The sequence below is a fragment of the Chlamydotis macqueenii genome, chromosome 1 (assembly GCF_036417535.1).
Source record: "Chlamydotis macqueenii isolate bChlMac1 chromosome 1, bChlMac1.mat, whole genome shotgun sequence".
Classification (NCBI taxonomy): domain Eukaryota; kingdom Metazoa; phylum Chordata; class Aves; order Otidiformes; family Otididae; genus Chlamydotis; species Chlamydotis macqueenii.
The window spans coordinates 75,503,214-75,519,235 of NC_141556.1; the positions used below are offsets into that span (position 1 = coordinate 75,503,214).

A 16,022-nucleotide genomic window follows, 5' to 3' on the forward strand; every position below is an offset into this window, starting at 1 on the left:
CCTGTATGCTGCATCGGAAGAAGTATTTTAAATGCCAAAAAACATTCAACTTAAATACAGAGCCTTGTTCTATGCTGTACACAAGAAAGGGAATCCCATTTCCTTTTCTTATTGCCCACCTAGCAATTTTTGCCATGTCTTGCTGTTAAAACAATACTCAACAGAGGTAATTACAAAATGTATTACATGAAAGGTTTCATCATTCATCATTGGTTTTTTATAAAGTCAGACTGGTTATTATTTGAAAAGCTATGAAATAAATTGGTTTTCCATACATTCTTAGAATTTTGTTTCACTACCAAATATTCCTGGGGGAACATATAAAGATATTCTTTACTTTGTCAACTGGCTGCTTTTCACCGAGACCTCCTCCAAGGATTAAATAGCATGAGTTTTAGCAGCAGTAACTCAGTGGTGCCTTCAACTTCGGAGAACTGTTTTACTTCCAGTTATATCAGTTGCTGTGAACAGGACAGGAAGAATGGCTTTGGAGGCTTGGTCGCTTTCCGGCAGAGCATCATTGCCTTGGTTCACCTGCCACAGCATCCCCTCATCATCCCCCATTACAGACCGAGCTGTGTGAATACCTGGCAGTAGGCCACAGCCCCATGATACAGGTAGGGGCCAGTGAAATTCTGAACCATCATACAACCTCGTTCCCAGCTGCTTTACTGCCAGAGGTCCACAATTCAAACTGGAATTTCTCACAGCGAGGGTGTGCCTCAGACAATTAGTACGGGCAATTTTGGAGAAAAACGGCTCAGCTGCTTTGGGGATTGAGGCAAAAAGAAAGATGTTCTTTTCTGCATGTTCAAGTAACTTCTGTTTTAAGCAGCCTTTGTTTCTCCAAGTTTTGTTACCAGAGATGGAAATCTGGAGCATTGGAGGCCAAGATAACATGATCATGCAAGCTGTAGTCCCCAGGGAAACTCAGCCAAATTTGTCCAACTCACAAGCATTTTTAAAATTACAATTTGACTACTATACTGTGGAAACTTGCTAGTTTCACAGCTAAAAGCCCACAGAGTTTCTTCTTGGCGGGCACAGAATCAAAAACCCACGCAATCTGGATCACAAAATCACACCTTTGAGGCTCTCCTCTGGACTGATCTTTCAGCAGTCCACCCCTGCTCGAAGCAGGTTGCTCAGAGGTGTGTCAAGCTGAGGTTTGCACATCTCCAACTGCAGGACTGTAGGACGAGAAGTCAGCTGCAGAAGGAAGAGGTAGATGGAAGGAGGGTAGATTGAAGGAGGACAGATTAACAGAATGAGGATTTATACATGACAGGGGAGCTAGGACCTTCTGGGAGAGGAGACTGGGAGCTGGGCTGAGAAGCCAGGAGAGAGGAGCTTTTGCTTGCCAACAGAAGAATGAGATAAGGACAAAGACCAATAGATGAGAAGAAAAGAGCAGACTGGGACTGGATGAAGGAGAACAGGACTCCATATGAACTTTTCCATCACTCTCCTTTCCTTTTCTTCCAAATCAAATCAGGACCATCCATTGGCAAGGTCTAGTCAGAGTCTTTACTTTGCAACCTACATTGCAGAAGTTTAACATCCATAGTCAGTGAGACCAGGAAGAGGGAAAAGATAGCATTTTGATTAAGACTCCTAACAGGGTGCTGCTCTGAAGAACGGGATGCTTCTTTTTCCGCTGCAGTTTCCCTTACAGTGGTGACCAAGTCAGCTGTGGAAGCACTGGTAGGATCTCAAACTGAGAAGGAAGGAAGGGGACAAGGCAGGCTGCCAGGTAGCTTGAGAAGGAAGGGGAGGAAACAGTGGAGGAAGGCACCAGCCTATTCACTCATGGGTGAGGCAGACTTGGAAGCCATTTCCCAGCGTAGACAACCCTGGGGATGGAGAAAAGCCTGCTGCAGTGAGGAAAAGGCAGAGGGTGGGTAGGACTTTGTGTCATCAACAGTCAGCTTCTTGCTAGTGACTCAGCAAAAGTGTCATGCCATAGACTACAGTTAAAGCAGGCAGGCATATCCTCTAGGGTTTTTTTTTTGTCTGATCACTTGCACCTGAGATTGAAACATATATTTGACTACTTGTTCTTCATTTTCTGCATGCTTTGAGATCCTAGCAGCTGATTTGCATTCCCAGATATTACTGAGGAAAAGAGGTCCATTACTTGAAACATACAGTATAAAGTTCTTCACAACACATTAGTACTGCGAAAAATCAGTTCCCAGGTGCTACAAACAGAGCAGCCCAAAGTACTTCTGGCCTTCATTTCTCTTTACCTGGGTTCCGATCTCATCTCCTCATAAGAACTTTGTAAAAATAAATTAACGTGTGAAGCAACTAGATAACAGCAGAGTAAGGTGCTGTGAGAAAAGCTAAAAAGACATTCATATTAGGCTCCATCTACCCTTAGACTGACAACATTCCTTCATCCTGCCACTATACTGAGTGGCAGATATTGAAGTCATATTGTGTGCCAGGGCTTAAATACCAGTCAGTAAGGAAGGCTAGGGGGTCATACTCAAAATAACAAGAGGCAGAACAGAACATTGGCCATCTGTGCACTCAATGAAGACTGTCTACCCTGCTTACTAAACGATTTGGGAGTCCAGTGGAAAATATAATCCATCAAGATGTAATTAAATACCACATCACAAACTATGTGCAAAACAAGCTAAATTAAGATGGCATGGGAAAATATAATTCTTCATTGCCTTTGCTTTGATTAGGGAGTATGAGTTCAACACACAATGATCCCTGGAAACAGTATCTCAGCTTGTTTATGTGCGTAAGTGTGTTGGCCTATATACTTTGCATTTTGTATTTTCACTGTAAAATTTATGTATTTGCAACTTCAGAGTTGCCTATGAACACTAACTGACACAGATTGTCAATGTTAAACATTACCTGGTAAATGCAGTGCTATATTATTTGGATGTGTTGTCACTTAAAATAAAAACCAGTAACTTCTTAATTTGGATCTAATTCTTGACCTCACATCTGGCCCAGCACTGTGTCCAGTTCTGGGCTCCCCAGTACAAGAAAGATACGGACCTACTGGAATGAGTCTGGCAAAAAGCCACAAAGATGATTAAGGGAATGGGGCATTTTTCTTTACAAGGAGCAGCCAAGAGCTGGGACTGTTCAGCCTGGAAAAGGGGGATCTTATCAATGTGTATAAATACCTGATGGGAGGGGAGGAAGGAGAGGGGGCCAGACTCCTCTCAACAGTGCCCAGTGAGAGGACAGAGATACAAAGTAAAACACACACGAAACTCCATCTGAGCACAAGAAAACACTTTTCATTGTGAGAGCGATCAAACAATGGAATAGTCTGAGCAATGGAATAGGTTGCTCAGACAGGTTGTGGAGTTTCCACCTGTGGAGATATTTAACTGGACACAGTCCTGGGTAACCTGCTCCAGCTGACCCTGCTTGAGCAGGGGGTTTGGACAAGATGACCTCAAGATGTTCCTTCTAACTGAAATGACTCTGTGATTCCGTAATTTCCACAGTTTGAACCTTTGGTATCATTCATCACAATTTTTGCTACTTAAGTAAGAGCAAGGCATATATAGTCTCCTTTGAATGACGCCAAATTGGTCCTTGCAGTGATGTTACTAAACTCCATTTTTGGTTATTACACAGAAAAGATGTTCTACAAACATTTGCTAGCTTCATTATAATGGCAAATCAAAATGGCACTGGAGTTACTTTACAGGAATGGAAATTTGGACATCAAAAGAACCGTCTGCATGTTCAAAGTTAAATGTCTGCTTAAGTGTTTTGCTTGAGGGAAGCCTGAATTACAGTGCCATTCAAAAATGTAATTACAGTTATTAAAATCATGTGTAAAGTATTGTTGATTCAATGTTTCATTGTACATGATATATCGCTATATTAATTATTTTATTAGACATCCACAATGCTGCCAATATGATGCAACACAGCAACCACAAAGTATTTGCTGGTTTTGGGAAGGAAATAGGCCATCTGCAATGGAAATGCTTCATTTGGAAGGCAAGAAAAGGCAGCGACCCAAGGCTCCTCCTGGACAAGTTCTACCCTACTTGGTATACTCTAGAGCTGCAGAGCTCCCCTCTGCATGCAATGGCACACAGACCAGAGAAACTCATCTACGAGCCTATCCAGTTCTCCAGAGAATATAAAATAAAATTACAAGCCCTCCCACTCTACACTTTGTCCTTCCACTCAGAGGACACTGAGAAGGGAAATAAAATACAATTTACTTTAACCTTGTTTTCAACTTTATTTGACATTACAGGTCATCTGATATATTATTCTTTTTTCACAACATCTCCTTCTGAAGTGATTTTTTTAAGAGTTCAGTATAAACAGAGAATGCCTGACTTGTTACACGTCTGTACATTGTTGCTATTTATCAATCCCGTGAAATTTTATGCCCACGATATAGACTCTTCATGCTAGTGATATCGTGTCTGTTTGATAGAATTTTTTTTTTTTTTAAAAGGCTGAGGCCATACTCCCAAATACAACAGTGGGTCAAAAGGCCTGTGGCAGAGGGCCTGATAAGGATTCAGAAGCTGAACTGAACTCATTTGCAACATTTGTTTTCAAAGGCTTATGAGCATATTATGCTATATGGTAAGATTAAGTAAATGTCAGGTTTCCTACAGCTCTTGCACAGGTATGTGTTCGACTATTACTCAAATTTAAATAAACAAATTTACATTTACTGTACCTTTAGCTGAAGCACCAAGTCCATGCAATATTTGCCAAGAGGGTTTATGTCATTCAAGATGAGCGCAATTATAATATCAATCCCATTAGATTCATGAGTGGCTATGCAAGTCTGCAAAATAAGAGAAGAGAAGGGAGTTGGGGGGAGATGGGAGAGGGAGGGAAGGAGAGGGGAAAAGAGGGAGATGGGAGGGGTGGAGGGAGGGAGAGAGAGAATATGCACATCAGCAAATTTCCAAAACAAGGATCCAAAACTTGAAAGATCTTGTAGCAGCTATGAACCTCCCTGCCAAAGCAGAGCAGCCTGAAAATGTGCCACAAGAGGTGCTGGGGGAGACTTGTGCAGCACAGAATTAACCCCAGCACTGCCAGTAGTGAAGTACACAACTGGAAAAAAGGTGACGGAAGCTAAAATGCCCTTGCAGTGAATCATGCAGGATTTGGCACCAAGTGGTACAAGTTAGAGACAGCAGCCCACAGGAGCACTGCCAGATTCAGCTGAACACACACGCAGAGACATAAAAGACACACTTGAATGTAGGCACAATCAAATTTGCACACTCAGATTCTTAACCTGCATTTAGCAACCAGCATTAATATAGCTATTACAGCATGAATTGCTTGCAAAGATTAAGGTTTTCTACATGCAGCTGCATGCCATGCACAGAAGGACATTTTTGCACATGGAATTCAAAACTGTAATTATGACCAATGGTACTTTCCAAATGCTTTTACAGTGGGAGTCCTGGACCTTCTAAGCCTTCTAAATAAGTGTCAGTTATACAAGCCGATGGTATTTTTTTCTAACAGGTTTATAGGACAATAGGATAGGAGAAGTTTTCCAGAAAGACAGAGAGAGGGGGGGAAAAATAAAAGTAAGAGTGTTGAGCATATACTGAATCAGACTTGCAGCTGGTGTAAACAAGCATAACTCACATCCTGAGTGACTTCCCAGCAGGTAAGTCTAAGTAATTAAATATAACTAATCATTCCCTTCCATTATCAGTATTACTCAAGTAAACATGCTGGAGAACAAGTTAACTTGAAACATAGGTTTTAGGGTTTTTTTCATCTCCAGTCCTGTAATTATTCTTTTTTTTTACAGATGTTTTTCCCATCCATTAGTGAATCAAAGATCACTGTTCAAAATTTAGTCCACTAAAGGATTTTTGTTTGTTTGTTTTTACAGTATTAAGTAAAGGCTGTTGATTACCAGGAATGGCAACAGAAGCACTCTGCGCTTCATTTGTGCATGTTAATGAAGTAGCATTAATACTGCACGTATTTCTTCAGCTATTTCTAGTATCAAGAATAGATTGCCTCTGTAATTTCGCCCCCTGCAATTTTCCCATTGCTAATCCATAGTGAAAATCCTGAAACTTCATCCACTGTAACAACCTTACTCCAGTTCTCTTCAGATCAAATATAGCAGCATGTAACTACAGTCTTTACCTTTCTATACTGCCTCAGCATGACACTAAAGAGACATCTACCAAAAGTCACAGCTATATGACTTAAAAAGACTGCATCAAGCAAGGCACAGAAGATTAGAAGCCTGATCTTTAGTCTTACCCGTTTCACTACTGATATCATAATTAGAGATGGTGATAGGGGTATAGCAGGACAGTAAGTTAAACTTTGTGGCAGTTACGTGAATTAAGGAAAGTACATGTTAGCAACCTATATAAACACCAGCAAAGGCAAAATGTATGAAAATAAAAACAAGATTATGTATGCAATGTACTTCCACACCTGTGACTTGAAATCCAGTCTTGCAAAGTGAGGTTTAAGCCACAGACCCACCAACATAAGGCAAACTCTTTCCAAAAGGACTGGAAACCCTCCACGTAAGCAGACATACTACAAGAAGAGACTATACTGACTTCTGACTTAAAAGGATTGCTCAGGCCTTATGAAAGCTTGAAATGTGTTAAGCCTAGTCATAGCAATTACAAGTGAATTTATGTTATTAAGAACACCAAAAGGTTTATTATAAGCACACATATACCACACATTCAGGTATATTCTTCTGCATCCACAAGTTATTTGAGCCCTACCTGATTTTCATGGCATGGACCTTGGCAATATTCAGTCAAGCTTTCCAGTGTCTGGTTCACAAGAGCCACATTCCTCTCATTGATGTAGAGTCCCAATAAGCCCAGTCCACCTGTTGTGCTTCCACAGATACAGTCCAAAAACTGAAGGGTCTCACAAACAAGGTTGTAATTTGTTTTATTGTTCTGATGTCTTAAAAAATTCTGGTGGATGAAGAAAAGGAACACCCCAAAAATCCAACAAAGAATGAAGAGAGTTAGAGTCAAGTCAAACACACCATCTTTTTCATGAAAATATTAAAGGGAACAATTTATGACCATATGACCACTGCACCTTAGGTCCTGAAGTACACTACACTCTAAAAAACATATTATGCCTTAGTGCAGCAGTTGAGAAGCATTATCTGACTAAATCAATAGAGAAAGGAGGCCTTACGAAAGTGAACTTCCTAAACATCCGCACTGGCCTTGAATGTCTCACATATGTCCTGCATACTTGCCCCCATCCATCTGTTATGACTCCTCTCTTGGAAGCTTGTTGCCCCACAGCTGAGCAGGTATGGGTGGCACATTACGACTGCTCCTTGGCAGTGTCAGCGCAGAACGGTAGCTTAGCTCAAACCACCCCCAACACTGCTTTAAGGGAGGCTGTTGGACACAGCACTGAGGTATATTTGCAGAAAATTCATTTTGCAAAGGTTGCTATGGGGACAGTGATTTCTACCAGAGGAACTGACAGCAGGGACATACATAGCATCTTAAAGCCTTCAATCATAACACCAAGGGAAAAGAGCAGTACTCAAACTTTGCCCAGAAACTTCCCGTGGCCTTCAAGCCTGTGGTAAGTGATTCACCATTTGTGCACAGAAACCATACTAACAGGGACATTTAGACACTTCTCAATTCCATACGGCTATGCTGCGGTCCCCAAGCAATTATGAGGACATAAACATAAGCTCAACCAGAGCATGCAAGTGGTTCTTGAAAAGGGTTATTTTATCCCTTGGACCAAAAGAAGAACAACATTTTAGACATCTCTATTCTGTAACAGGAGTCAGGCATAGGCATGTTTTTCTTCTTACAAACTTCCAGCTCCTGTAAGACTTTTGCAGCTCAGCTCAAGAACACTTTACCTGGAGCTCTCGATTGTGGTTCTCACACAGCAGCTGAAGAAACCTCAATATTGGCTGCATGATTGCAATGGCAGGGCTCATGATTGCTTCTTCTGCGGACTTCTCTTCTGCATTTGCAGCATCTGTTCCTGAGCCCATAAGATCTATTTCTGGGTCCATTTCTCTTCTATATACTGAGTAAGCCTTGGACGTTGCAGAAGATGCTTCTGTTAACTGTCCTTTCATACCCTCTTTCAGATGCAGGGTTGAATCCTTTACTGAAAAGAAGATAATTTTCCTTAGTTTCTGAAACTCTTTCTCCTCATTTGATTAAACAATAAGAAAACAATAATAATGAATGCAACTTTTTCTTTGTTGGTGTCTAACTTTTCGAAGACCTTTAGGCAACTTACAAAGAATATCAAAGCAACATTCATGGAGGGATAGCATGTTCCACATAAACCACAAACCAGAGTGAAACAGAACATTAAAACAAAAAGCTCTACTATTTCTCTCCCATATACAATAAATGATGAGAACAATGGAAGGACCACAGGGTGGGAAATCAGTTCCTGCGCTTGCTCTTGTGAAATAGCCCCATTAGCAGCAGCCTCTACTTCTGCTTCTCTAAAAATACGGTTCTCTATCTTCTACTGGTGTAAAATGGCATAGCTTCACTGATCTCATCAAAGCTAATTCCTTGTTACCAGCTTAAGAGATGGCCTATAATTTAGAGAAAAACAGGCAAAAGATGTGAATTAGCAATGATTAATATTAAAGCTTTTTGATCAACGCAGCATCCTATCAGTGCAGCAGTACGTGCAATTTTGACATAATGCAGTTCTCTCCCCTCTTTTACATGGGTGCCTCCTTACCTCTCTTTTTGGGAACAGATATGGTTAGGTCACTATCATCATCTTTTTTTTTGCTCCCCAGATCAATAGTGTTCACTGTCACTGTCGATCGTATCTCCTGCTGAGCAGCTTTCATGCGGTCATACAGGACTTTAAAGAATTTTTCTGACTTTTTTTGCTCCTTCAGTTGCTGGTAAGTTGAATACTGCAAAAAAAAGATATTCTTTAGATATCGGTCTTCTAAGGAAGAAGAAATACAAAAATACGCTATTTTTTTGTGAAACAAATGAATAATTACTTCACTTTCACAGAACAAATGTTGGCCACTGCCTGACCGGTTCTTTCACAAAGTGATATACAAGGCTGCTAACAAAGTTTGATGACAACATTTTAAAATTTGGATTAAAAGGTGAACACTGCTATTTGCAATCTTTAAAATGTCGCAATATTACACTTGAAGTGAAATTACTTTGTGACACTCTCCATTTCTCCAGGCATTCTAGACTTACAATATTCTATCTACAAATAATAGTGAAAAGTAATTGTTACTATGTAACAACAACAGAAAGCAGGAAACACCCAACTTTTTAATACTGTAACTTAGATTATATACATCTTTTGTGCTTCACACAGAATTTGAATTAATATTTTAGGTTACTAAGTCCAGCCCCTTAGTACTACTCTCAGGCAGGCTGAGTACCATTTTCAACAGTTTACAAACTCTATCTGAAAGTAAAACCCTTTCACAGCCCCTCACAATTCATTTTAGATAGCTGCAACAAAATCTCATCTCTTTAACATTTTCTGGACACTCTCTAAGGGTCACAGATCATATTATCTCTTTTTTTTTTACAGAATAAAGATACAGGATGGGATTTCTCTCCTTTAACATCTATAGTATTGCCGTGAGGGATAAGTTGGTTATTTAAGCTGCCTTCACAGGCAATGATGAGATATGGGGAAATGCAGGGAGTGATTGATACCATCCCTCCTTTTCTTACGATAACTCTGCTGATCATAGAGTAAGAATAAATAATGATCTTATTTGGCTAAACTTGGGTGAGAGCGATATCATTCACAAAACACTAGATTGAATAGTTTAAAGCACGTATTTTCTATGGACTGGGATAATGGTCTTCTCAAATGGTCAGTCTTTCTCTGTTTGGAGATTTTGATAAAAGTCCCTAAATGTTTCCAGAAAACAACTTAATTTTATTGCTATCCTGAACTTGAAAATACTGTAATTTTTAATCTTACAAAGAGAGATATGAAATAACTGGAGATAATGCTTATATGGCAAAGACCAGATTAAAAGCAGCACTGTGCTACACAGAAACAGACAGCTGAAAAATGTTTTCTTCTGTTGAAGAGTCCACACTGTGAGATATTGCATAATAACAGGGCATATTTACCTTTGTATTACAGTAATACATATTATAGTGATAAACTTTTCACAGAACTCACAGCAAAAAGGTTATTTTTATTTGTCTCCAGACTACATGCATTTGAAAATCATTATGTGAATAAGTAAACGAAATAAGTACCTGTGTTTGCGTATTTCCCCCTTCAAGTAACGCGATACCAAGTAAAATGCCTTCTGAGAAAATTCTGTCATTTTTGGTGTTTACTATAACATCTATGACTAGTTCTGATGCACCTTCTTTATCCAGAAGGCACTGAATATCAAACATGGTTACCCCAGATTTATCTGAGTCTTGGCCTGAAAATCCACCTGCAAATTAGACAAATACATACCATTCATGTTTGTTTCACATACATATATGAAAATTAATCTATTAGTAATAATAATTTGTCTTATGCACACAGTAGCAATGTAATAAATTTAGTTTTGAAATTCTGTTTGAGGCAAAATTCCCCTTGATACAAACAACATTTTTGTGTGAAACTGCAATGCTGGGCTCTAAGAATAAGAAATAAAACAAAACCCTGAACCATTGTTCTGTCGTAATATTCAGATAATAAAGAAGTTGGAAATGACATTGATTTGTCCATTGAACCCCTTTTTAAATTCCACTGCTGCATATACTAAATTGTGTGTATGGTCAGTGCTCTGAGACCACTTTTAAATCTGCTTTTTAATCTCAGGCATAATGTACAAAGACTGTGTACTGGTAAATCCACTCTGGTTACAGGTACGGCCTTCTAGCTAAATGCTTTTGCCAATATAAGTCCTAGACCATTAACATCATGATGATGTTTATTAAGAACAGTTAATCCAAGTTTAAGGTGTGGTTTTAAGGAATTTTGTTAAACCGTATTAGCTCATTAAATTAACCATCTTTTATTATCACAGATTATAATAGTTCCTGCTATACTGAATTTTACAGAGATATAACTGCATCTACTTCATTAGGAAAAATATAGTACTGCTTTAATCAGTCAGTACTGCTTTGATTAAACTGATTAAAATAGTTCAGACTTTGTGATGAAGCCATACACACGCACATTTTTTAGAGAGAGTGCTAAAAAAGACAGTAAATTTTTACTCTCCTCTTTGTTAGGGAACAAAATTTAGTGTACAGGATAGTAAGACTGTAAACATTTCCAGTGTCTACACTGAAATTGTCAAGGAGGATCAGTTGGGTAACATCCTGAAATGCCCACAAATGTGGGCACGCCTTTAATATATGTTGAAAATGCAATGGCAAGTATTTTGACCTGGCTCTACACCTAGCTTCTGCCTCGTTTCCTATGACACACATTATTATGGGTTTTCTTGGAAACCATCCTGCAGTTACTCCCAATGGCTTCTATAAGAGAATCAAAATATACAAAATATTAGGTTATAAGGAACATACAGAGATCATCTACTCAAACTTCCTGCTCACAGCAGCTAGAGCAGGTTCGTCAGAGTCTTGTCTGGTAAAGTCATAACAAGAACTGACACATTCTGCAGCCTTTTAGGAAAATCTGTTGCACTTCCTAACCAGTATATTTTTGAGAAGCTCTTCCTTGTATCTTTTTTTTTTTTCATATATCAATAAAGGATCTGGAATTTCAAAAAAAAAAATTTAGTTTCCAGAAACAGCAACATCTTTGTTCAAATGTTTTGAGCTTTGCTGAATTTCTGGATGTGGATTTACTGGCAAATCAAAATGGTGTTACCAACTGGACGCGAATTGAATGACTGACTGGGGGGACATAGAGAAAGTCCTTACTTTGGTACCAGCAAATGCACACCAGCCATCTGAGACACATGCATATGCAACTTGGAAATTAGGAAAAGTCTGATACTACCTCTCTCCTAACTGTTTACAGAACATGTCTGATTTATTCACCAACTGAATCCCTGGAGCATTTCCAATGTGCCTATCAGAAAAAAATGGTGCTGCTAATTTTGTTCTCTTTAAATGATCTGTGTTGATTTACCTCCCACTTGTGCAGTTTTGCTGTAGCTGGCAGACAGAGGCCCATTCATACCACTTCCATATTCTCCTTTAAAGTAGCGATATAGGAGTATTTTCCTTAAAGTGTTGCCCTTTAAGAGAGAGATAAAAATAGAAGAAATAAGAGTTGTGGCCAATTTCCTTTGTTTGAAAGCAAGCTGGTTTAACACAGATATATAATTTATTAGGTCTTTCCATTATAATTAGTAAGCACACAAATAGTACAGTTGTTCAGAAAGCAAACATCTAATCGTCTTATCTAACAAATCTCATGGGAAGAATTCTAAAATACTGTTGTATAAACTTTCTTTGAAGTTTCTTTGTAATTTATTGATTATAAATAAAATACCTCCACCTCAATAATTCTTACTGGCTATCTAAGATATGTATCTTGAAACATGTTCTACAAAAAGCCCATGCTCTGCAGTCAGTGTGTCTGTGCCCTATCCCACCATGGCAGTACTTTCTTCCTATTTTCTGAAGCTGAGAAGTATCACTCCCTTTTCTCTGATCTCAGATTATCCAGTTGATTAGAAGCCACATCACATGAAATATTAAAACAAAGATATGACATTTGATAGAATAGCTTTAAAAGCATTCTCTATATCTCCTTGTTCCTTTACTTCCAAAACCGCAACCAGCCAAAATTTGCATGCAGCTCTCTGAAGATCTTCCCTTTCATTTTGCTTATGACATGGACGGTGGGATAGAGTGCACCCTCAGCAAGTTCACCAACGTCACCAAACTGCGTGGTGCCGTTGACAGGCTGGAGGGAAGGGATGCCATCCAGAGGGACCTTGACAGGCTGGAGAGGTGGGCCCATGTGAACCTCATGAAGTTCAACCAGGCCAAGTGCAAGCTCCTGCACACGGGTCAGGGTAATCCCAAGCACAAATACCAGCTGGGCAGAGAACGGATCCAGAGCAGCCTTGAGGAAAAGGACTTGGGAGTGATGGTGGATGAGAAGCTCAACACGAGCTGACAATGGGTGCTTGCAGCCCAGAAAGCCAACTGCATCCTGGGCTGCATCCAAAGAAGCATGGCCAGCAGGTCGAGGGAGGTGATTCTCCCCCTCTACTCTGGTCTCCTGAGACCCCACCTGCAGAACTGCGTCCGCTTCTGGAGCCTCCAACATAAGAAGGATGTGGACCTGTTGGAGAGGGTCCAGAGGAGGGCCACAAAGATGATGAGAGGGCCGGAGCAACTCTCCTATGAGGACAAGCTGAGAGAGTTGGGGCTGTTTAGCCTGGAGAGGAGGGGGCTCCAGGGAGACCTTATAGAAGCCTTCCAGTATCTAAAGGGGCTTATAGGAAAGACGGGGAGAACCTCTTCAGCAGGGCCTGTTGTGAAAGGACAAGGGGTAATGGTTTTAAAACAGAAGGAGGTAGATTTAGATTAGACATTAGGAAGAAATTTTTTACAATGAGGGTGGTGGAACACTGGCACAGGTTGCCCAGAGAGGTGGTGGATGCTCCATCCCTGTAAAAATTCAAGGCCAGGTCGGACGGGGCTGTGAGTAATCTGATCTCATTGGAGATATCCCTGCTCCTTGCAGGGGGGTTGGACTAGATTACCTTTAAAGGTCCCTTCCAACCCTAACTATTCTATGATCCTATGTTCTGCAAGACAAGACACATCGAATTAAGAATCAGCGGTACCAATTACTTGGCATTTTTATTTTGCCTTTAGTCTCCTGGGAACATCTGCACTCAAGACTCAGCTTTACAGAGGCAGAAGGTGACACAACCTTCTGCCTCTGTAGGTTTATGTGCAACCTAAGATTTTATAAAGAAAAGAGTACGGCAATCATCAATCTGATGATTACCACTGAAGGGGCAAAATTTTTCAACAGCTTGGCAGTAAAATGGGACAACTGCACTCTTACTTTTACTCACCTACTGGTTTTAATGAAAAACAGTTCTTAAAAATATGTGCACCAGAAGCAGTCACAGTACTTACAGCTTACCAGTGCCTGCACATTACTGCAGCAGTCAATGTTTCAATCGAAACATCTCTGTGGCCACCACAGACAGCAAGCAGTGGGGAAACAAGTCCCAGACACAGCTCAAGCAGCACTACTCACACTCCCACTTCTCTGTTAACTTAGCAATATTTCCAAGAGCAACCATATGCCATGGTGGGGCTTCACTGCTTCACAGACATCAAGGACAACGGGCTTGTCCACTTCAAACAAGTTCTAGAATGCAGTATTCTGTATGTCTAGCCTGACAACACGAAACGGCCGTTCTCTTCTAGTTCTCATATTTTGATGTTTTCATTTGATAACAGTCTACACAGAGTTCCCTCAGTCAAGGAAAGTGCAAGGCCTACAGTAAATATCAAAAGCCGTAAATACAATGGCTGCAAGAAAAATTAAAGACATCACCTACACATCTGCGGTGTCAGGGAATTTATTAGGTGGATTTTCCAGGTGAGCTTAAACCAGCATGCTACAGAGGAAGACAAAGAACCAGAAGTCTCTGAGGACTCACAGAGACAGATTCCTTCCCAGCCTAGTTCGTGATGGGGTTTAGCCCTGCCTGCACAGACAAGGTACACTAACCAAGCTTGTAAGAGATTTCAAGATGGCTAAGAGCACCAGCTCCTCCTGCTCCAACATCCAGCCTCTAGCTGTGACCAAACTCCACTGTCCTAGAGGAAAGTGAACCTCATTTTCCTCAGCTCCTGAAGAAGACAAATCTATTATTGAACAGAAAAAAGTTCCCACTAGAATTGATAAATATGGACTAAGAACCAGGATAAAGTCCCTTCTCAAACTCTCTCAGATGTACATATCACAGAATGATAAAATCGTACCACACAAATAGGATCATAGAGCAGAAACCCTTCCTAACTCCACCCTAAGATCTGATCCAGAATGGGCACTGCGTTGAGAAAGATCTTTTAATCAGAAAGGCTGGCGTTTGCCATACCACTTGATTAACCACTCAGCTTGAGGCAACATCCTCAACCAGCAATCTATGCAGAATGTTGATGACTAACAGAGTGCCATGGTAAATTACATAAACAGTCACAGTACAGTCACGGGAAGAAACACTAAAAGCCATCTATATATAGTTGTGAATAATACTCATGGTCACACGCTTTATTGTTCAATCAGAACAGCCTTTATCTTATCAGGAAGAACATTTAAAAACATGAAATAGCATTTCACTAATAAACTGAATGATTTAGCACTTGGGTCTTATTGCCTGGAAGTGGGCAACTGTTGGCACATCTCAGATCTTCTTCCTGTCTCGTTACCTTCAAAGACACCAGGAGGAGCAGTGATATGAAGATGCTTCCCCAGCTAGCTATGGAAGAGGGAATCCCACTCCATCCATACCCAAACTAAGGCATGGATTCCAGTTCTTCTTCCGAGGAGCAGGTCTTAATTATTAGGATTCCTGCTTTCTCTCACACTCTCCCTCTCTCTCTCAACCTCCCACGAATCCAGACAACACTTACAGTTCTCAGAAGCCAAAGTGTCAAAAGTCAAGGACATGGTGTCTGAAAACCAGAAATCATGGTGGAACCTCTGCTTTGCCTGACAGGTGTGCCGAAACCACAGCCTCAGACTTAGCCCACGTATTTGCAAGCTCGGGATCTTCATCCCCTTTGTGATGACCTTGGGCAGCCGTACGACTTCCCCGAGTCTTGTGAAATTAGTTGCCACTACAAAGAGCAGAAGAGCACAGCTGTATGAACCAGAGCTGAGAAATGTGCAAATGCTCACGCGTTTCAACAGAAACGCCTGTCACCTCCAGCACGTAACTGTGTGAGGCACCCTGCTAGGAAGTGCTGGAAAGAACCTGCTCCCAGAAAAAGTGCCCATCCTGCTGGCGTAGGTGTCTGGGTATGCTTTTATGGGAATGCCAAAAAAACAGTCAAGAACAGCCTCAT

The 16,022-nt window shown here is 40.6% G+C and overlaps 1 protein-coding gene across 1 annotated transcript in view; it reads right to left on the reverse strand.

Moving 5' to 3' along the window:
• The window catches only part of ITPR2 (inositol 1,4,5-trisphosphate receptor type 2), a 267,039-nt gene that overhangs the window by 71,982 nt on the left and 179,035 nt on the right, over window positions 1-16,022 (reverse strand). Inside the window, exons 38-43 of the mRNA XM_086756987.1 lie at window positions 12,103-12,211; window positions 10,257-10,444; window positions 8,734-8,917; window positions 7,880-8,136; window positions 6,750-6,950; window positions 4,694-4,804 (exon numbers count right to left, since the gene is read on the reverse strand). Of these exons, the coding sequence (XP_086613113.1) occupies window positions 4,694-4,804; window positions 6,750-6,950; window positions 7,880-8,136; window positions 8,734-8,917; window positions 10,257-10,444; window positions 12,103-12,211 (1,050 nt within the window). The remainder of the gene's footprint in view (window positions 1-4,693; window positions 4,805-6,749; window positions 6,951-7,879; window positions 8,137-8,733; window positions 8,918-10,256; window positions 10,445-12,102; window positions 12,212-16,022) is intronic.